Source organism: Oncorhynchus keta, chromosome 28 (genome assembly GCF_023373465.1).
Source record: "Oncorhynchus keta strain PuntledgeMale-10-30-2019 chromosome 28, Oket_V2, whole genome shotgun sequence".
In the NCBI taxonomy this organism is placed as follows: domain Eukaryota; kingdom Metazoa; phylum Chordata; class Actinopteri; order Salmoniformes; family Salmonidae; genus Oncorhynchus; species Oncorhynchus keta.
The window spans coordinates 42,741,064-42,763,312 of NC_068448.1; the positions used below are offsets into that span (position 1 = coordinate 42,741,064).

Consider the following 22,249-nt stretch of genomic DNA (forward strand, 5'->3'; position numbering starts at 1 on the left):
GGGGAAAATATCTTTAGGTCATTTTTGTGTTCCTGGTATTGTAAATATTACTTAATATAATTATAAATAACTCAATTACAGACCAAATGTCTGCCAGAACTAATGAATTTCCATGTATTTGTTAGTTTTCTATCGTTTTGAGCACAAGTGATGTTACATTGTTACAAATCTAATAAAGATGGGAGTGCTGATTCACTTGTTCTTGTTCATTTTCTCTGTTCAATGATAGTAACTGAACGTTGTAGTTTAAATACAGATATTTATTCATTGCAAGAATAAGGCAAAGTCTTAAGGTTTCATATGGTCGATTAGGGCAACAGTATTTCTCAATCCATTTAATTGGGACTCCCAGGATGGGAGTAGTTTTGTTTTAGCCCAACACTAGTCTCGGCAACCAGACGAGCCTCTCCCAGCACTACCATAGCCTACCTGATTCAGCCAAACAAGAGCCTGGTGACTAGTCAAAAGAAGTGTGCTTAGAACAAAAATATGCACTCCTTAGGAGTCCCTCCAGCATTGGATAGAGAAACGATGAGCAAATTAATGTAAACAATGAGAATCCTGATGCAATATTGAAGATGGATGAAGGCATGTTTGGTCATGACTTCAATCCGAGAGTGTTTATGTTTTCTTCTTTTGTTTCTCTGCTTCCTCCTTTTCCTTTTCAATAGCAGTGACATATTCCTCAATTTCCTCTTGGACCAGAATCTATTTACAGTGGGAAAGAGGTCGTTAGGGGAGCAATTACATTGCATCATTACACAGGTGAGATCCTCTTGACGGATTTGCGGAGGTGTCATGATTTCAAACAGACCTTCATTGATTCATCCCGCTTCATAATGGCCAGCTCAATGTTCTTTCCACCTGACTGGACAACCTGTGAACACATGGAGCAAACCTTGTGACAGGAATATCTGAGATTTCAATCATTAATAGCGGGTGCTCATGCAATATCGTTGCTGCCAATCAAAAGTTTGGATCTGGACTGGCAAAAACCTCACCTCAAGTAGAGCTCTGATGGCCAGTTTAATGGTGTCTGTATCGGATTCCATATGCTCCTCTTTATAGTTCTTCTCCAGAAACTCACGTACAGTCTTGGCAGATCTTCCAATGGCATTTGCCTATGTACACAACCACAGTTAGGTTTTCCCATTTTGCTCATATATAATTGCATTGCAACTTGAGGTACATTGGGTAATTCATTGGGGTGATGACAAACCTGTCAAAGCACCTTTTAAATGATTCAGATGTATGGGTCAGAATTACACCCCTACCTTCCAAGCATGATATGTTCCTGAAGGGTCAGTTTGGTACAGATGGGGTGTTCCATCGAAATCAAACCCCACAATGAGGGAGGAGATGCCAAAGGGCCTTCGCCCATTGCTTTGGGTGTAGCGCTGAAAGTGGGAATATGTAGAAATGTTATATCTGCACATGTGCATTGTACTGTTGTGTGTGTGTGTGTGTGGGGGGTACCTGTTTGATGCTGGAAATGAAGCGTGTGATGTACTCCACAGTCACAGGGTCTTCCACTGTAAGCCTGTGACTCTGACACTCCACCCTAGCCCTGTTAACAACGATCCTGGCATCTGCCGTCAACCCTGCAGGCCATGGGATAAGGAGATAAAGTATGGTACACCAATTAAACCCCTCACCCAACAAGGTGAAAAAACAATCAAATAGCTCAATTTCAGCAGTAAAAATGAAATGTATCATTCAACGTAGGCCTACATGATCAAATGTTGATGACATCAATTATACCATACATATGGTAGGCTAATTACATATTTGCAATCAACCACTTCACACCATCTGTGGCTTGGGTGTGCACTGTGCCTTATTGGTCCTATGTTGGTCTTCTTGCCTTATTAGTCATGTCCTACAGTAAGTTACCTGCAAAGGCCATGAAGACGTTGTCATCCAAGGCACAGATTTTGCGCATTGTTCTGTCATCTTGGAGCTTGGCTACAGTTTTCTTCTCCACTCCTAGCACAACGACGTTTTTTCCTCGCACTCCAACCTGTAAACGAATTAGGCCCAAGTGATACAGTTGCGCCCGTTGTAAGCACAATTTGGGTCTGCTTCTATTGATAGGCTACGGTTTGCATCGGCACAGTGCTTGACCCATTGTTTTGACCTCAATCAACATTGACAGAAATGAGAAAGGCCTACTTACAGCGGTTGAACCTTTTTTGACCGCCTCCTGTGCGTATTCCACCTGGAATAAGTGGCCATCAGGTGAGAAGACTGTGATTGCACGATCGTAGCTCATCTTCCAAGCACTTTACCTGTAAAGAAAAGCCGATTTCTGTGTCTCCTCGACTGGCCCTCGCTCTTTTAACAAAAGCGAAAGTGATCAGACTTGAATGAAACAGCACATTCAAATTGAACACAGCGCCTCATCCGGACTTTAGTGTGCAACAGCCTTGATTTATTGCGGCCATCGTTGGTTTACGTTGGAGAGCGAGCGCATTGGATATCGTGAATCAAAGAACACCCCTACTACTGTGAGAAATTATACTGTAGCCTATAGCTGACTGAATGGGTTATACCAACACATTAATGAGTGAGTCTCGAAAAATACGATATTTTCATAGACATGATGGAATTCTGATCAACCATCAATCTTAATAACATAATCAAATGTAGTATCAATTTGCATCGAGGGGATTAGTGGTGTATTTATAATGCATTTTCATTTCGGAGCAATCCAGGGATTCACACACCCCTATTATTTTCTGAACATGGAAAACCTAACTATGTTATACTGCACGCAAGATAATAGGCAAAATATTAGAATAAAAGGAGCGTTTCTTACCGTTTCCTTATATAACAATGTCGGTGGCATTTTCATCGGCGCGCCCAAGGAGCAAAGGGGAGGTGACACAGCAAACGATACAAAAGGTAGGCTAATGCCATGTCTTTCTCTATTACGTCGTTTTAACAGGACATATTTTATTCTGGTCGATTTGAGAGCGTGGAGAGAGTCAGCCAGTGCCAACGGTGGGAAAGTAGTCAACATCGGCACATAACTGGTACAATAGAGCGAGCCAAACAAAGTGACGCGATCATAAGACGCCAATGAAAACAAATTGACATTCATCAAAGCCTACTTTTTATTGCGTCGTTACTGTTGTTGCTCTTCACTGCACAGTGTGGCTTTTAACGGAAGCCGACATAACGGCTACTATGTTATGCGTTAGAACAACACATGTTGTCTAATAATAGACTATAGCATCCGAGACCAAACAAATCTAGTTTGTCCCGAGTCTTGACTGAATTTTGTCTTATTCTGGTGCATGCACTTCATGGGATTTTTTTTGTTAACTGTTCATTTGAGTATTTTTTTGTTTGTTCTTTTTCTTTTAGCAACATTTTATCCTTTATAAAATACACTCTATATGATAGGCTGTTACAAAAAAATATTGATAGCCAGCCGTGCCAAAGATGTGAGAAGACTAGCGAGAATTCTTTAGACAGCCAGTGGTAAGAGGCAGGTGCACTGGATGAATGGATAGTCTGACAGGGGCGATGATGATGGAAGGTGTGGGCTTACGTGCAACATCATTGGACCTTTGTTTATCCTCGAAGGAACGGGGAGGACTCTTATTGGTGCTTGTCAAATTGTTGAGAGTATATATATATATATATATATATATATATATATATTACGGTTAGAGCGCCTTCTTTGGATCGTAGCCTATAGAGGACAGGTTCCACTTTCTTGTACCCTCGATTTTTGTCACTGATGTCAGAATGTTGTGATTGGCAGAAAAATAATGGTCGACTTTTGGAGTTGCAGGAAAAAAAGACCATGGCTCCGTCCGACTTAAACAGTCTCTTCTGCCCTAGGCTCTTTCTGGCAACGTTAAATATACTCCAAGAAAAACAGCTGACCCAGATAATTTTGTTCAGAGAGTAGGAGGGGGGCTTACGTGAGCGCAAGTCTCGAGAATCCAGGACACTTTATTATAGTGTCATAACTCTGTTATAATAAGCTGCTGGCCTAACGTGATTTTTTTTTTATCTCCCCAAGATGCTGGATGAAAATCACCATCTGATACAATGCATAATGGATTACCAGAGCAAAGGAAAAACAGCAGAATGCACACAGTAGGAGTTACACCTGTCCTCATAGTGTTGTCACAGATGCATGTTATGTCGGTTACTATAGCAGATGTGTACTTGTATGAAGATGTGATTCTAAGCGCGAAGAATGGAATATCACAGTTTAATGATCGTCATCATGTTGAAGGCTCTTGTGATTAGTGATTAACCTGTCTTTCTGTGCTTTGACAGGTATCAGCAGATCCTTCACAGAAACCTAGTCTATCTGGCCACGATAGCAGATTCTAATCAGAACATGCAGTCATTGTTACCTGCAGTAAGTCTGTGTGGAGTTACGCAATACAATAGAGCCCCATGTTGGTCTTCTCGCTCTCACTCTCGCTCTCTCTCTCTCCCTTACCCGGCCTCAATAGCTGTTCTTTAACTGTAACACAATTCCCAGAGCTGTAAATTCACATGTCTCTCCTCTCCTCCTGTTCTCTCAGCCTCCTACCCCTAACATGGGGAGTATAGGTGCTGGAGGAATGGGACCAAGCGGAGGCAACGGGCCCCTACACTCCCAGAGTAACCTCAACGACACCATGACCCCTGGCCTGCCCCCTACCTCTATGTTGCAGAGTCAGATGAGCAATGGTGAGACCTCCGTATCACACACACACACACACACACACACACACACACACACACACACACACACACACACACACACACACACACACACACACACACACACACACACACACACACACACACACACACACAGACACTCGCTATCCACTGTATCTGTGTACTATCTGAATGCTCGCCTCTCTGCCAAACTGACTGTCTGCTGCATGTACGTCGTCTGTCTACCTCTCCTATGGCAGCATATTTGATCTCGTCCTCTGCTCTGTCCAGACATCATTCTATGAGTGCATCTCCATATTTTAAAGTGGCTTCCTCTTCCACACTGATCCCTGAATACAGGATACTGTAAGTGGATGCTAACTGGGCATTTCATTCCATCTGTCCAGTTCTCTCACATCACTGCACATTAAGTAATGGAGACGAGGAGAGGAAGCCACTTCAGACTATTTACATGCACCTCTTTATAGCCATACAGGTCTTTACCCTCTCGTCCATTTGCCGCTCCACTAATTCTTCTCTCGTCGTCTCTCCGCATAATATACACACCCTTGATTCAAAACTTCATTCTATGCCTACTGAGTCCTACACAAGCCTCCTGTGGTGTAGCGATGAACTGGATGTGTTTCGTGTTCGTGGTGCCTGTGACCATGCTGGCACTGCGTGTGCCTGAGTGGCTGGCTGCTCTGACTGCTCTGTGTGTCGTCAGGCCCCGGCCACGCTCCCATGCAGCAGCAGGCGAGTCAGACACAGTCGGCTGGGCCTTCATCCACGTCCCTCAGCCTGCCAGCCAGCACCCACGGCTCAGCCTCCGGCTACAGCCACCCCGTGCCCCCCTCCTCCCAGGGCAGCATGATCCAGGGCCTTGGCCCAGGCTACGGTTCTTCCTCTTCCTCTTCTACCTCCTCCCGCAGCAACCTCAACATGCAGTCTAACACAGGTGAGCCAGCCAGGTGTAGAGGAATCAGCGACAAGGGATCAGTGGCATAGGAATACATCATCAAAGCCAATGATATGAAATCGTTATTGGAAACACTATTCCTTTGGAGATACATAATTGCTAATTCCGCTGTTCTATTTCGTTTTCTCCAGCAAGTCTTGTTGCTAAGTGCATTGGTAACGATTGTTGAGTCCACTCATAGCATATTGTGATTGGCAGGAAGTGAGCAGGGAGGGTGAGAGGCCAGCCCCCACTAGAGTAAATGTCAGAGCTCTGGAAGGGAAGGGGGGACGATCAGGGAGGAAGAGAAGCAAAAAGGTTGATCAGAGGATGAATCATAGAGCAGGGATTATCATCTTGAGTCAGCCTCTGGCAATTTGTTTCTTTGAGCGGATGGTCATGGGGCTGGAACAAGACCGTGAGAAGCCCAAACAGATATAATATTTGACAAAAACATAATAATATTAAACCTTGCTTACATTTGTATATGCTCACGTGTCTCTATTATGAGTGGCATTCTTGAACAGATTTCCAAAATGAAAATCATCTGGAGATGATTTCCTGGTGTCTTAATTAACAGTATTTTTTTGTCCCAAAAAACAATAATAAAAAAACACAACGATATTCTGGATACTGAACAAAAATATAAAAGTGTTGGTCCACTGTTTCATGAGCTGAAATAAAATATCCCCAAAATGTTCTATATGCACAAAAAACTTGGTTCTTTCAAATTTAATGCACACATTTGTTTACATAGTGAGCATTTCTCCTTTGCCAAGATAATCAATCCACCTGACAGGTGTGGCATATCAAGAAGCTGATGAAACAACATGATCATTACACAGGTGCACCTGATTCTGGGGACAATAAAATGTGCAGTATTGTCACACAACACAATGCCACTGATGTGTACAATTGGCATGCTGACTGCAGGAATATCCACCAGAGCTGTTACATGAATATTTAATGTTAAGTCGCTTCCTTTGTCGTTTTAAGGAATTTGGCAGTATGTCCAACCGACTTCACAACCGCAGAGCCACGCCAGCCCAGGACTTCCACGTCCGGCTTCTTCACCTGCGGGATGGTCTAAGACGAACCACCCGGACAGTTGATTAAACTGTGGCACAACCGAATAATTTCTGCACAAACTGTCAGAAACCGTCTCAGGGAAACGCTTTTCTATGATCGTCATCTGCACCAGGTTCTTGACCTGACTGCAGTTAGGTGTCGTAACCAACTTCAGTGGGCAAATGCTCACCTTCGATGGCCACTTGCACGCTGAATCCCGGTTTCAAATCAAAGTTTATTTGTCACGTGTGCCGAATACAACAGGTGTAGTAGACCTTACTGTAATGGAATTCCTCTTCTTCAGAGGAGGAGTAGCAAGGATCAGACCAATGTGCAGCGTGGTAAGTGTCCATAATGATATATTTAATAAATCAACAGAACACTGAACAAAATAACAAAAGTACAAACAAACAACCGAAACAGTATGGTGAAAACACTAACACAGGATACAACCACCCACAAAACACAATAGAAAACAGGCTACCTAAATATGGCTCCCAATCAGAGACAACGACTGACACCTGCCTCTGATTGCTTGCTACCTAAATATGGCTCCCAATCAGAGACAACGACTGACACCTGCCACCTGCATTGCTTGCTGTTTGGGGTTTTAGGCTGGGTTTCTGTACAGCACTTTGAGATATCAGCTGATGTACGAAGGGCTATATAAATACATTTGATTTGATTTGATTTGATTTAGAACCATACTAGGCCAAACACATATAAATATAACAGAACAAAACATAGAAAAACAACAACAGAATGCCCACCCCAACTCACGCCCTGACCAACTAAAATAAAGACATAAAAAGGAACTAAGGTCAGAACGTCACAGTACTCCCCCCAAAGGTGCGGACTCCGGCCGCAAAACCTGAACCTATAGGGGAGGGTCTGGGTGGGCATTTACCGTGGTGGCGGCTCTGGAGCGGGACGTGGACCCCACTCCACCATAGTCTCGGCCCACTTATGTGGCACCTTAGGAGTGGCGACCCTCGCCACCGACCCCGGATTGGGGACGCTAGCAACGGGTCCCGAATGGACGGGAGATTCCGGAAGCACCGGACAGGCGGGAGACTCCGGCAGCTCCGGAGTGAAAGGCGATTCCGGCAGCGCCGGAGTGAAGGGCGATTCCGGCAGCTACGGAGTGAAGGGCAATTCCGGCAGCACCGGAGTAACTGACTGCTCTGGCAGCTCCTGACTGACGGGCGGCTCTGGCAGCTCCTGACTGACGGGCGGCTCTGGCAGCTCCTGACTGACGGGCGGCTCTGGCAGCTCCTGACTGACGGGCGGCTCTGGCAGCTCCTGACTGACCGGCGGCTCTGGCAGCTCCTGACTGACAGGCGGCTCTGGCAGCTCCTGACTGACCGGCGGCTCTGGCAGCTCCTGACTGACAGGCGGCTCTGGCAGCTCCTGACTGACAGGCGGCTCTGGCAGCTCCTGACTGACAGGCGGCTCTGGCAGCTCCTGACTGACCGGCGGATCTGGCAGCTCCTGACTGACCGGCGGATCTGGCAGCTCAGGACAGACGGGCGGATCTGGCAGCTCAGGACAGACGGGCGACTCTGGCAGCTCAGGACAGACGGGCGACTCTGGCAGCTCAGGACAGACGGGCGACTCTGGCAGCTCAGGACAGACGGGCGACTCTGGCAGCTCAGGACAGACGGGCGACTCTGGCAGCTCAGGACAGACGGGGGACTCTGGCAGCTCAGGACAGACGGGGGACTCTGGCAGCTCAGGACAGACGGGGGACTCTGGCAGCTCAGGACAGACGGGAGACTCTGGCAGCTCAGGACAGACGGGAGACTCTGGCAGCTCAGGACAGACGGGAGACTCTGGCAGCTCAGGACAGACGGGAGACTCTGGCAGCTCAGGACAGACGGGAGACTCTGGCAGCTCAGGACAGACGGGAGACTCTGGCAGCTCAGGACAGACGGGAGACTCTGGCAGCTCAGGACAGACGGGAGACTCTGGCAGCTCAGGACAGACGGGAGACTCTGGCAGCTCAGGACAGATGGGAGACTCTGGCAGCTCAGGACAGACGGGAGACTCTGGCAGCGCTGGACAGGAGGGAGCACCTGTAGGGAGGAGACGGAGAGACAGCCTGGTGTGGGGGGCTGCCACCAGAGGCCTGGTGCATGGAGGAGGCACCGGATAGACCGGGGCGTGGAGGCACACTGGAGGTCTCGAGCACCGAGCCTGCACAACCCTACCTGGAAGGATACTCCCCGTAGCCAGGCCTGTGCGGCGAGGTGGAATAGACCGCACTGGGCTGTGCTGGAGAACCGGGGACACCATGCGTAGGGCTGGTGCCATGTACCCCGGCCCGAGGAGACGCACTGGAGACCAGATGCGCTGATCCGGCTTCATGGCACCTGGCTCGATGCCTACTCTAGCCCGGCCGATACGAGGCGCTGCTATGTAACGCACCGGGCTATGCCTGCGCCCCGGGGACACTGAGCGCCTCACAGCTTAACACGGTGCCTGCCCGGTCCACCTCTCTCCACGGTAAGCACGGGGAGTTGGCTCAGGTCTGACTTAGCCAGACTCCCCGTGTGCCCCCCCCCCAAGAAATGTATGGGGCTGCCTCCCAGCCGCGCTGCCGTGCTGCCTCCTCATACCACCGCCGCTCAGCTCTCGCTGCCTTCAGCTCTCGCTGCCTCCAGCTCTGGTTTGTGGCGGCGTTATTCCCCAGCCTGTGCCCAGGGTCCCTTGCTGTCCAGAATCTCCTTCCATGTCCAGGAGTCTTGAGATTTCTGCCGCTCGTTACCACGCTGCTTGGTCCTCTTTTGGTGGGTAGTTCTGTAACGTAATTCCTCTTCTTCAGAGAAGGAGTAGCAAGGATCAGACCAATGTGCAGTGTGGTAAGTGTCCATAATGATATATTTAATAAATCAACAGAACACTGAACAAAATAACAAAAGTACAAACAAACAACCGAAACAGTCCCGTATGGTGAAAACACTAACATAGGATACAACCACCCACAAAACACAATAGAAAACAGGCTACCTAAATATGGCTCCCAATCAGAGAAAACGACTGACACCTGCCTCTGATTGAGAACCATACTAGGCCAAACACATAGAAATATAACAACAGAACAAAACATAGAAAAATAACAACAGAATGCCCACCCCAACTCACGCCCTGACCAACTAAAATAAAGACATAAAAAAGGAACTAAGGTCAGAACGTGACACTTACAGTGAAATGCTTACCTACAGGCTCTAACCAATAATGCAATAAAGGTGTTAAGTGAACAAAGTAAAGAAATAAAACAACAGTAAAAAGACAGTAGCGAGGCTATAAAAGTAGCGAGGCTACATACATACACCGGTTAGTCAGGCTAATTGAGGTAGTATGTACAGTACATGTAGATATGGGTAAAGTGACTATGCATATATGATGAACAGAGAATAGCAGTAGCGTAAAAGAGGGGTTGGCGGCTAGTGTGTGGCAGGACACAATACAGATGCCGTCAGTTAGCCAATGTCAGGGAGCACTGGTTGGTCGGCCCAATTAAGGTAGTATGTACATGAATGTATAGTTAAAGTGACTATGCATATATGATGAACAGAGAGTAGCAGCAGTGTAAAAAGAGGGTTTTCGGGGAGGCACACAATGCAAATAGTCCGGGTAGCCATTTCATTACCTGTTCAGGAGTCTTATGGCTTGGGGATAAAAACTGTTGAGAAGCCTTTTTGTCCTAGACTTGGCACTCCGGTACCGCATGCCATGTGGTAGTAGAGAGAACAGTCTATGACTGTGGTGGCTGGAGTCTTTGATAATTTTTAGGGCATTCCTCTGACACCGCCTGGTGTGGAGGTCCTGGATGGCAGGCAGCTTAGCCCCAGTGATGTACTGGGCCATACGCACTACCCTCTGGAGTGCCTAGCGGTCAGAGGCTGAGCAGTTGCCGTACCATGCAGTGATGCAACCAGATGCTCTCAATGTTGCAGCTGTAGAACCTTTTGAGGATCTCAGGACCCATGCCAAATCATTTTAGTTTCCTGAGGGGGAATAGACTTTGTCGTGCCCTTTTCACGACTGTCTTGGTGTGTTTGGACCATTCTAGTTTGTTGTTGATGTGGACACTGAGGAACTTGAAGCTCTCAACCTGCTCCACTACAGCCCCGTCGATGAGAATGGGGGCGTGCTCTGTCCTCCTTTTCCTGTAGTCCACAATCATCTCCTTAGTCTTGGCTTAGGTTGTTATTCTGGCACCACACGGCCAGGTTTCTGACCACCTCCCTATAAGCTCTCTCGTTGTTGTCTGTGATCAGGCCTGCAAACTGTGTCGTCTGCAGGGTAGCCTAGTGGTTAGAGCATTCGACTTGTTGTGTCGTCTGCAAACCCAGTCGTGGGTGAACAGGGAGTACAGGACGGGACTGAGCACGCACCCCTGTGGAGCTCCAGTGTTGGCAGATGTGTTGCTACCTACCCTCACCACCTGAGGGGGGCCCGTCAGGAAGTCCAGGATCCAGTTGCAGAGGGGGGTGTTTAGTCCCAGGATCCTTAGCTTAGTGATGAGCTTTGAGGGTACTATGGTGTTGAACGCTGAGCTGTAGTCAATGAATACCATTCTCACGTAGGTGTTCCTTTTGTCCAGGTGGGAAAGGGCAGTGTGGAGTGCAATAGAGATTGCATCATCTGTGGATCTGTTTGGGCGGTATGCAAATTGGAGTGGGTCTAGGGTTTCTGGGATAATGGTGTTGATGTGAGCCATTACCAACCTTTTCAAAGCACTTCATGGCTATGGACGTGAGTGCTACGGGTCTGTAGTCATTTAGGCAGGTTGCCTTTGTGTTCTTGGGCACAGGGACTATGGTGGTATGCTTGAAACATATTGGTATTACATTCTCAATCAGGGACTTGTTGAAAATATCAGTGAAGACACCTGCCAGTTGGTCAGCACATGCCCAACAGCACACGTCCTGGTAATCCGTCTGGCCCTGCAGCCTTGTGTATGTTGACCTGTTTAAAGGTCTTACTCACGTCGGCTACGGAGAGCGTGATCACACAGTCGTCCAGAACAGCTGATGCTCTCATGCATGCCTCAGTGTTGCTTGCCTCGAAGCGAGCATAGAAGTGATTTAGCTCGTCTGGTAGACTCGTGTCACTGGGCAGCTCGCAGCTGTGCTTCTCTTTGGAGTGTGTAATAGTTTGCAAGCCCTGCCACATAAGATGAGCGTCGGAGCCAGTGTAGTATGATTCAATCTTAGCCCTGTATTGATGCTTTGCCTGTTTGATGGTTTATCGCAGGGCATAGCGGGATTTCTTGTAAGCTTCCGGGTTAGAGTTCCGCACCTTGAAAGCGGCAGCTCTACCCTTTAGCTCACTGCGAATGTTGCCTGTAATCCATGGCTTCTGGTTGGGATATGTCCGTACAGTCACGGTGGGGACGACGTCCTCGATGCACTTATTGAAGCCAGTGACTGATGTGGTGTATTGTCAATGTCATCGGAAGAATCCCCAGACATGTACCAGTCTGTGATAGCAAAACAGTCCTGTAGTTTGGCATCTGCTTCATCTGACCACTTTTTTATAGACCGAGTCACCTGTGCTTCCTGCTTTAATGTTTGCTTGTCAGCAGGAATGGCCACTCCAATACATTGACTTTGTTGTCCTTAAGCCATTTTGTCACAACTTTGGAAGTTTTCTTGGAGTCATTGTCCATTTGGCAGACCCATTTGTGACCAAGCTTTAACTTCCTGACTGATGTCTTGAGATGTTGCTTCAATGTGCATTCCTCATGACGCCATCTATTTTGTGAAGTGCACCAGTACCTCCTGCAGAAAAGCACCCCTACAACATGATGCTGCCACTGTGGATATAATAATTTTGTACCTTTTTTCTCTGGCATCTTCACTTGCTGTTGTTCTGGGATTGATTTAGCACTTTTCACACCAAAGTACGTTCATCTCTAGGAGACAGAACGTGTCTCCTTCCTAAGCAGTATGACGGCTGCGTGGTCACATGGTGTTTAAACTTGCGTACTGTTTGTACAGATGAACGTGGTACCTTCAGGCGTTTGGAAATGAACCAGACTTGTGGAGGTCTACCTTTTTTTCTGAGGTCTTGGCTGCTTTCTTTTGATTTTCCCATGATGTCAAGCAAAGAGGCACTGAGTTTGAAGGTAGGCCTTGAAATACATCCACAGGTACACCTCCAATTGACTCAAATTATGTCAATTAGCCTATCAGAAGCATCTAAAGCCATGACATAATTTTCTGGACTTTTCCAAGTTGTTTAAAGGCACAGTCACCTTAGTGTATGTAAACTTCTGACCCACTGGAATTGTGATGTAGTGAAATAATCTGTCTGTAAACAATTGTTGGAAAAATTACTTGTGTCATGCACAAAGTAGATGTCCTAACCAACTTGCCAAAACTATAGTTTGTTAACAAGAAATTTGTGGAGTGGTTGAAAAACGAGTTTTAATGATTCCAACCTAAGTGTATGTAAACTTCCAACTTCAACTGTACATGTGTAGTCTGGAGGTTGGGATTTAGGATGTACTGTAGTGTTCCCTGTATCAGTAGGGCCTAGAGAGCGAGGGAGAGATAAGGAGGGAGGTCTGTCCTCCCAGGATTCTAGAAAATTAGGATTGTATTGATTTAGACAGGAGACAGGACATCGGTGGATGATTCACTGACCCAAGGAACCCCTGAAGGTATTCCACAGCTTTTCAACATCATTCTCAATAACCTCCCCTGTGTCCTCTCCTTTTAGAAAACCTTCTCTAGTCTTTATACACTTGAACTTCACACTCCAAAACCTCTGAAAGGCTGCATTGTCCTATATGAACGACAATAATAACCAAACACATTCAGTTCATCAGACTGGTAGGCAGCCCCATCCTTCCTCTGGAGTCCAGTATTTGCTAGTCTAGCCCCAGTCACCTCCCTGCTTCAGGCTCTCCTCTCTTCTCCTGACCTCTAACCCCTGACATGCAGCCCTGCAGCCCACCCTCGTCTGCCTGGTTGTCCATGTGTATTTATCTCTGTTTTATGAACTGACCCCACTTTGGCTTCTTTTCCATTTCCTCCAGAGCATTTTAAAGCCCCTCTCTCTCCCAGATTCTTTGAATATTTGAAACAGACCCCTCCCTTTCTGGTTACTCTCTGACTGTCATGACCCCTCCCTATTTCTTTTCCTTCTTTTGATTCCTGTTTCTGTTCCGGTTATCTATGTTGTTGATGACGATGATGAAGATGTTGACATTGTGTGTAAGATCTCTCCCCATAACGCCCCCCCCCCCCACCCCCTTTTAGTCTCCATGATGCACCAGCAGTCGGCAACACCTCATTACCCCTCAACCCAGACTGGTGGCGGACAGCAGCAGTACCAGGGTCAGCAGGCTGCTATGGGCATGTTGGGGCAGAGCGGACAAGGCAACAACATGATGAGCCAGAGGCCCATGGGGACCTACCGACCCACACAGCAAGGTAGGTGACCATGGGTCTCTGTCTTTCTCCAGGCTGCTGCGGTTTGGTCATGGGCTGCAGATGCACTGTGGTTTATATATGGAGGAAATGGCTGTGTGGTTCAGGGTGGAGATGATTTCTAGATGAACTCCTGAAGATGTAGCAACTGCGGATGTAGACGACATGGATGTTGGATTGAAAGGTGGAGATGTTAATGGTTAGCAGGTGTTTAGGAGGTGTGAGCCTAAATAATAGACTATGATATTTATGGTGGATATAATCTGTCACGGATGCGCATACGTTACCATGGTATCGCAGGTACGTCGCCTAGATCTCACCCATAGTAATGTCCTGCCTGTGACTTTAAGAGGCGGACTGAAGATTTATGCCTGTTGTAACTTGGAGTCCCAGTCTCTGTAAATCCCTTTACCCATGGTGTCAGTCAGCATGAGCCTCAAACTAGTCCCGAAACGTCCCCTTGTGTTTGGTGTGGGACGTGGACTAGGCATGTACCTCACAGAGACTCGTCAGTAGGATGTCTGAGAAAATGTCTCCAGGGAAACCGGGTTGTTTGTTGTGGCTTACCTTGGTCTTATCCCAGCTTGTCCAGGTACGATCACTAGATCTTGTCCACAAGGACTCTATTGTTCCAGTGTATAGTTCATCACTGACAAAGGATATTTGTCAATGGGGAATTGAATAGTTTCCTTTTGCCATGAAAGATCATTTGTTCACTAGCTGTTGGCTTCTGTGATAATGGTCCTTTTTGCATTACGTTATTGGATCAATATTTTGTAGAATATTAATATTTAGCGAGACTGTGAGTTGCTGTCTTGCAGATACAGCGATATTTCGAGCAATACTTCTGGCAAAGGAAATAAATATATTTGGTTTCTGGTTCAGTCGTTTGTGAAGGAATGGTATCTGGAGTTTCTGCACACCACCACCACAGCGTCTCCCATATGATTGGCCCTTCTGGGATTTCTAAAACCACTCTTATTGGTCCTTTCAGAAAGTCATATTTCATTTCATTCTCATAGGATTATATAATTTTCAGATCATGGTTTGGATAGGGCTGAACATTCTGAAATGAAAATGGATGCCAAAATGATGCTAATAGGACCTCTTGAACTTGAGTCATTGAACTACAAAAAAGCTTCTCATTATGTAATTAGCACCCATAAGACACTACTTCTCTTTCTCTCTCTCTCTCTCACACACACACACACACACACACACACACACACACTCCCCTCCATCTGCCAAAGCGCCCTGGTCCAGCCCCCTTTAGTCACCAACACAGAGGCCCATTGGTCCGACCAGCTGATTAACCAATCCTGGTGTCGCCTGTCTTGCAGGATCTGCACCGCAGTACATGGGACAAGACGATTTCTACGGAGAGCAGTACGGACACACTCAGAGCTCCAGCGAGCCCATAAACCAGCAGTATTACTCTGATGGTAATCATTTAGAGCCTTGACCCTCACACACACAACCCCTCCAACACATACACACCTTTCAGACATCTCAATCACACACACGCATACATGCCATCTCGTCTCAGTGTCATCCCACTGCCCTGTCTTCAAGTTATACTGCAGCGCTGAACTCCATATTCCAATCCTCTGGCTTCTTGTCTTTCCTTTCCCTTCGTGTGGGAGTTCAATGGGAGTCTTTTGTACGGTGGATTTTTGTGGAAGGATTATGATTTTGATGGCAAAGTGCTGAGTTTGGTCTTAGAACTGTTTCCTCCCGGTGTGCCTCTGTCAATAGTGTTCCCCTCTGGTGTGCGGAAATTGTAGATTTCCCATTTTTGAAAATCGTTTAGGGCAGAGCGCCAACTGATTCTAGCGTGTATTTGTGTGCTCTGTGTGTTTAAGTGTCCGAGGCACTGCAAATGTCCGTTTGTGCTCTTGTCAACTTATGGGTGCACACCTATGTATGTCAACTTTTTACAAACTGTGAAAGGACCAAGCTCTCTACTCTAAATGTGTGAGGAGCCACGTTGTTTTTAGTAGATTGGTTTTGGCATGTACTCATTCCTGCCCCCTCCAGGTCATGGGGAGTACTCCTACCAACAATCATCCTACGGTGAACAGGGCTATGAGAGGTCCTTTGATGAGTCCTCACAGCACTACTACGAAGGAGGTATGTTCCCAAAACACATAGACTCATGCCTAATAAACATAAAGGTTGTGAACTTGTGATAGTATTGTAGCTGCTAGCTATGTGCCACTGTAGGCCCAATCTCAGACACACCGTACTACAGTAAAATCTTGCATAATTGTGTCAGATGCTCGATTACTATGAATGTTACATGCATCTGTCCACGAGAGATTACAGTATGAAGTTAAGTCTTGAAGTAGTGAAATTGCTGCTCCTGATCCCCAGGCAACTCCCAGTACAGTCAGCAGCAGGCCCAGTACCAGCAGGGGTCAGGCCAGCAGCAGCCCTTCAGCCAACAACAGTACCCCTCACAGCAGGGCTACAGCGGACAGCCACAGGGCTACGGTAAGACACACACACACACACACACACACACACACACACACACACGCACACTTGCATGAATGCACAGACATACAGTGGCAGACACACAGACATACACATTCCTATGTTTTGCTACGGGCATATTGATGCTGCTGATAGTTGGGATTGTTGGGCTGGTTGGGAATTGAACATTCATATCAGGACATTTATTTTTTAAAGATGATGATTGTTTCACTGTTACAACCGTCAGTGTGATTCAAGACTTGGTTGATTGACTGATTTGGTCTCCAGGTCCAGGTCAGGGTGCGCAGTCCCAGTACTCCCAGTACCAGCAGGGTCAGGGCCAGCAGTACAGCTCCTACCGCTCCCAGGCTTCCTCTGGGGCACAGACACAGAGGCCCTACGCCTACGAACAGGTACAACTACAGCTACCCCCAACCCCACGTTTTGAGGAGGACCGTGCTGTCCAACAAAACATTGGGTAAATTGGGCAACTCACACCGCAAATGACCACAGTGGCGATGCCCATGGGTTGCTTTGAATCATGAGAAAGTATTCATGAACAAAAGTATTCCCCATCTCATGCTGACCTGACATGACTAAAGATGTTTCTTTTCTAACTCCCTCTCTTTTAGGGTCAATACGGAAACTACCAGCAATAAGGCACCACCTCCTGGGCAAACTGGTGGACAAGTTAGGCAAGGGAACAGTTCTGTGAATAACCCCCAACAGTCGTGTGTAAACCAGTCTCTGAGTAAATGAGTTAGATTTATCTCTGAATCTTTTTAGTTTGCTGAGACACGGATTAGCAGGCTAGACTAAGTCAGATTCATGTTCTGCTGGCTCACTATTTTCTAACTGAGTACAGGTGAACTGGTTCAGGAGATCCTGCATGAAACACCTTTCATCTCTGCTTTCTCTTCTTTTGCTCACCTTATAAGATGATTTGAATTATGGGGGTATCTGGTAACAAATCGGGGAACGCTCAATAGCATTATTATAAGCTATATTATAAGCCTCATAAGCGTTGAAAAGACTCATATGTTTAATTCGAACCTTGCCTTTAAATGTCTTCCTTTTTTTGGTCTCTGTCCTCGCTATCAACCTCTGGTTCTCTCACCCTACTTTTCTGTCTGTCTTTCACAGGGTGCACAATACAAGTGCTGTCCTCTGTCGAAGATTGCAATTTAAAATGTGTCCAGGTCACAAAAAGAACGTTTGGTCATACATTCAGCATCTTTTATTCAGTGTAAAGCTTAACTTGATTAAGGTGAAAATGGGACTTGTCAGTAGTGTTCAACCTGAAGTGTTCAGGTTGTGTTTGAAACTGTGAAGTTGTGTAGATCGGCGTGTGGTGTTACCGACTGTTCAGTGTTACCATTCTGTCTGTGTGTGAAGAACAAATGTTTGAGTAAGGTTATAGGCACAATAGATGGTATATTGACAAGAGAGTGCAACTATCAACAACCATCATAATATTACAACTAATATGGACAATTCATTTCCATGATCGATCCTTTTTGTTAATTCTTTAATTTTGTCTGATTGCATTTTTTTTTAAACTAAGCTTTTTTTTTATTAAGAAAAATTATTTGTAGATTTTTATAAGTTGGGACTTTTTTACACTGAACAAAAATATAAACGCAACATGCAACAATTTCAAAGATTTTCATGAGTTACAGTTCATATAAGGAACAGTCAATTGAAATGAATTCATTAGGCCCTAGTCTATGGATTTCACATTACTGGGAATAGAGATATGATTCTGTTGGTCACAGATAACTTTGAAAAAAAGGGAGGGGCGTGGATCAATTATGTTCATTGTTCATAGCGTATGCCTGCCCATACCATAACCCCACCATGGGGCACTCTGTTCACGATGCTGCCATCAGCAAACTGCTTGCTTACACGAACCCATTCACGCTATCTGTCATCAGCCCTGTACAGTTGAAACCAGGATTCATCCATCAAGAGCACAATTCTCCAGCGTGCCAGTGGCCATCAAAAGGTGAGCATTTGCCCACCGAAGCCGGTTAAGATGCCGAAATGTAGTCAGATCAAGACCCAGGTGAGGACGTTGAGTACGCTAATGAGCTTCTCTGAGACCGTTTCTGACAGTTTGTGCGGACATTCTTTGGGTGTGCAAACCCACAGTCCGGGATGAAGCCGGATGTGGAGTTCCTGGGCTGGGGTGGTTACACGTGGTCTGCGGTTGAGAGGCCAGTTGGGCGTACTGCCAAATTCTCTAAAACGATGTTGGAGGCGGCTTATGGTAGAGAAATGAACTTTTAACTCTGCAAACAGCTCTGGTGGACATTCCTGTAGTCAGCATGCCAATTGCACGCTCTCTCAACTTGAGACATCTGTGGCATTGTGTTGTGTGACAACTGCACATTTTAGTGGCCTTTTATTGTCCCCACCACAAGGTGCACCTGTGTAATGATCATGCTGTTTAATCAGCTTGCCACACCTGTCAGATGGATGGATTATCTTGGCAAATGAGAAATGCTCACTAACAGGGATGTAAACACGTGTGCACAAAATTTGAGCTTTTTGTGTGTATGGAACATTTCTGGGATCTTTTACTTCAGCTCATGAAACATGGGACCAACATTTTACATGTTGCGTTTACATTTTTGTTCAGTATATTTATTTATAAATGTACAATTTCTTTTATCAGATGTTTTAATTTGTCTATGTCTCATTCTCTGTTATGCACTTCTACTTATCGTAGTTGTTTCTAAGAAATGATTTCCAAACAGCCAAAGTAAAGTAACACACAGGGAGAGGATTTTAGAATGTTTTTAGCAATCCGCACAAGACTTTTTCAATACGTGCAATACAGTCAGTCACTGGAGCAGAGGACGAGGCTTGATAATGGACTTTAATGACTTTCTGTGTGCTACCACACACTATAGCCTATTAGGGTACAAAAATGAAAAGTCTTAGCCTTCTATCTAGTTGAGTACATAATCCAAAGTATTTTTTGTTTGCCAATTGTGTTTTGGGGTTTGCTTCAACTGTCTTAACCCATATAGAGGGATGTTTTGTAAAGTATTACATTCTAACCAATGTGATGTAGTCTTAGCCTATGTGTGTGAGTGCATATGGCATACATGTTTGGTGTATGTTTTACAGAAACAAAACAAGTTTGCCATTTGTCTTATTCAATTTATTTTATTCAAAGTGATCCTAGATCAAGTGTTGGTTGGTAAGTCCTTAGGAGTGTTATAGAAGACAAGTTTGTCCCACAAACACACTTGCCTTGTAATTTCCATGACAATGTACAATATGTAAAGATATGTTGTGGTTGTCTTTATTTACCTCAAACGATTTGATCATTTTATGAAAATCATGGTTTGGTTTGTTGTATAGGTATATCCCCTGTAATAATCCTAGTAATGTCAGACTGGAACTTTACTATAAAATGTTGAAAAGGGGACAGCACAACTCATTACACTTGCCAATAAAGTGGGATATGTTTTATGTTGTCAATAAAGTGGGATATCTGAGGTACCTGGCTGTCAAACAGCTCAATAACTGTATGTTAACTCAACTCTACAGTGACAATCATAGGCTTCTTTAGACTGCATAATATATCATTGTATTCATTTCCTGTGAATTGGATATGTACTGTTTTGCTTATAATGCAATACATTGCGTGTGTGTGACAGAATAAAGGGTTTGTTTGTGCATAACCACATATGAATGTTTAATCGATTGTTCATCTTCGTCTTTTGTTACGGTGTAAAATAAATTTACTTCCACCTTGTTTTGTGTCTGTCTTGTATGAAGCAATGTTCCATTACACGACCCATGCTTTGACTTTACATGCTTTTTGAACCTCGGCGCTACCGTAGCTAGCTCGCGGCATGCAGCTGAAGTGAAGTTGTTGTTCCAGACAGTTAGCATTGATATAAAAGCTTCATGTTTGTTTAGCGTTGTTAGATTGCGAGGTTTTGTAAAATATCTAGAGATAGATGGACATGTTGTTTGGCCGATTTCATTGGTAGGCTTGTCGAAAGGGACTTGTCTAGCTAACGTTGGCTCATAGCCACAGTCAGCGAGCTACGTTAGCTAGCTAACTAATACATTATCCTGCTATAGTAACGTTACTGTTGGCTAGTTAACGAGGTCAGGGCGACACTTCTGGCTGTCTCCCTTTGACATGACATTCATTATTTTGCAATGTTAACTATATTGTCAAAGGTTCAGAGCCGAAGATGGCTTGTCCAAGAGATAAGCCGAATATTTGCACACGTTTGCTTTAGGAACGAGGTGAAGGGCAGCTGTTTGACGGGGCTCAGAAGCCACTTGGCAACACAGAGGCAAACAACTGGAATAGGGAAAGTCACCACGTCCTGTGCACAAATCTCAAAAAAGAAATAACTGTCAGAAAAAAGCTGGTATGTTTTAACGTGATAAAGCTAACTAGCTCGATTAGCTACACCCTGTCCTCGACCCACTAAGAAAAGTTAGCCATGCACTGCACAACATGGTTGTTTACATTGCCAAGTTATGTGCTTTCGGGAAGTATTCAGACTCCTTGACCACATTTTGTTACTTTATAGCCTTATTCTAAAATGTATTAAATAAAATGTCCTCATCAATCTACAAACAATACCCCATAATGACAACAGGTTTTTATTTTATTTTTGCGATTGTATTAAAAAATATTAAAAAAACTTTATGTAAGTATTCAGACCCTTTGCTATGAGACTCGAAATTCATCTCAGGTACATCCTGTTACCATTGATCATCCTTCAGATGTCTGTACAACTGGATTTGAGTCCATCTGTGCTAAATTAAATTGATTGGACATGATTTGGAAAGTCACACACCTGTCTATATAATGTGCCACAGTTGACAGTGCATGTCAGAGCAAAAACCAAGCCATGAGGTCCAGGATTGTCTCGAGTCACAGATCAGGGAAGGGTAGCAAAACATTGCTGCAGCATTGAAGGTCCCCAAGAACACAGTGATCTTCATCATTCTTAAATGGGGGAAGTTTGGAACCACTAAGACTTACTAGAGCTAGCTGCCCAGCCAAACTGAGCAATTGGGGGAGAAGGGCCGAACACGATGGTCACTCTGACAGAGGTCTAGAGTTCCTCTGTGGAGATGGGAGAACCTTCCAGAAGGACAACCATGTCTGCAGCACTCCATCAAGCAGGCCTTTATTGTAGAGTGGCCAGACAGAAGCCACTCCTCAGTAAAAGGCACATGACAGCCCACTTGGTGTTTGCCAAAAGGCACCTAAAAGACTCTCAGACCATGAGAAACAAGATTCTCTTGTCTGATGAAACCAAGATTAAACTATTTGGCCTGAATGCCAAGCGTCATGCCTGGAGGAAACCTGGCACCATCCCTATGGGGAAGCATGGTGGTGGCAGCATCATGCTGTGGGGATGTTTTTCAGCGCCAGGGACTGGGAGAATAGTCAGGGAAAGATGAATGGAGCAAAGTGCAGAGAGATCGTTGATGAAACCCTGCTAAAGACCTCAGACTGGGGCGAAGGTTTACCTTCCAATAGGACAACGACCCTAAGCGCACACAGCCAAGACAACGCAGGAGTGGCTTCTGGACAAGTCTCTGAATGTCCTTGAGTGGCCCGATCGAACATCTCGAGAGA

At 45.5% G+C, this 22,249-nt stretch overlaps 2 protein-coding genes across 7 annotated transcripts; one reads left to right on the forward strand and one right to left on the reverse strand.

Annotated features, from left to right (window-relative positions):
• Positions 1 to 239: 239 nt before the first annotated feature.
• On the reverse strand, positions 240 to 2,420 carry LOC118361384 (proteasome subunit alpha type-7-like). The gene is made up of 7 exons (XM_035741274.2): positions 2,177 to 2,420; positions 1,894 to 2,020; positions 1,477 to 1,601; positions 1,275 to 1,397; positions 1,002 to 1,121; positions 815 to 877; positions 240 to 708 (listed from the first exon to the last, which is right to left on the reverse strand). Exons 1-7 carry the CDS (start codon positions 2,270 to 2,272, stop codon positions 622 to 624), a joined length of 741 nt encoding a protein of 246 aa, XP_035597167.1. The 5' UTR covers positions 2,273 to 2,420; the 3' UTR covers positions 240 to 621.
• A 195-nt stretch (positions 2,421 to 2,615) lies between these two features.
• Positions 2,616 to 20,389, forward strand: LOC118361383 (calcium-responsive transactivator-like). Of its 6 annotated transcripts, none has more exons than XM_052483103.1 (11): positions 2,616 to 2,904; positions 4,037 to 4,113; positions 4,300 to 4,384; positions 4,554 to 4,701; positions 5,402 to 5,632; positions 13,975 to 14,148; positions 15,486 to 15,587; positions 16,183 to 16,275; positions 16,519 to 16,638; positions 16,909 to 17,098; positions 17,253 to 20,389. In XM_052483103.1, the coding sequence occupies exons 1-11, from the start codon at positions 2,836 to 2,838 to the stop codon at positions 17,377 to 17,379; spliced, it is 1,416 nt and encodes a 471-aa protein (XP_052339063.1). In that variant the 5' UTR covers positions 2,616 to 2,835; the 3' UTR covers positions 17,380 to 20,389. The 6 variants fall into 6 exon arrangements, with proteins under 6 accessions (XP_052339063.1, XP_052339066.1, XP_052339065.1 ...); XM_052483106.1 differs by having other exon boundaries at positions 16,909 to 17,033; XM_052483104.1 differs by having other exon boundaries at positions 2,630 to 3,035.
• The last annotated feature ends 1,860 nt before the right edge of the window (positions 20,390 to 22,249 follow it).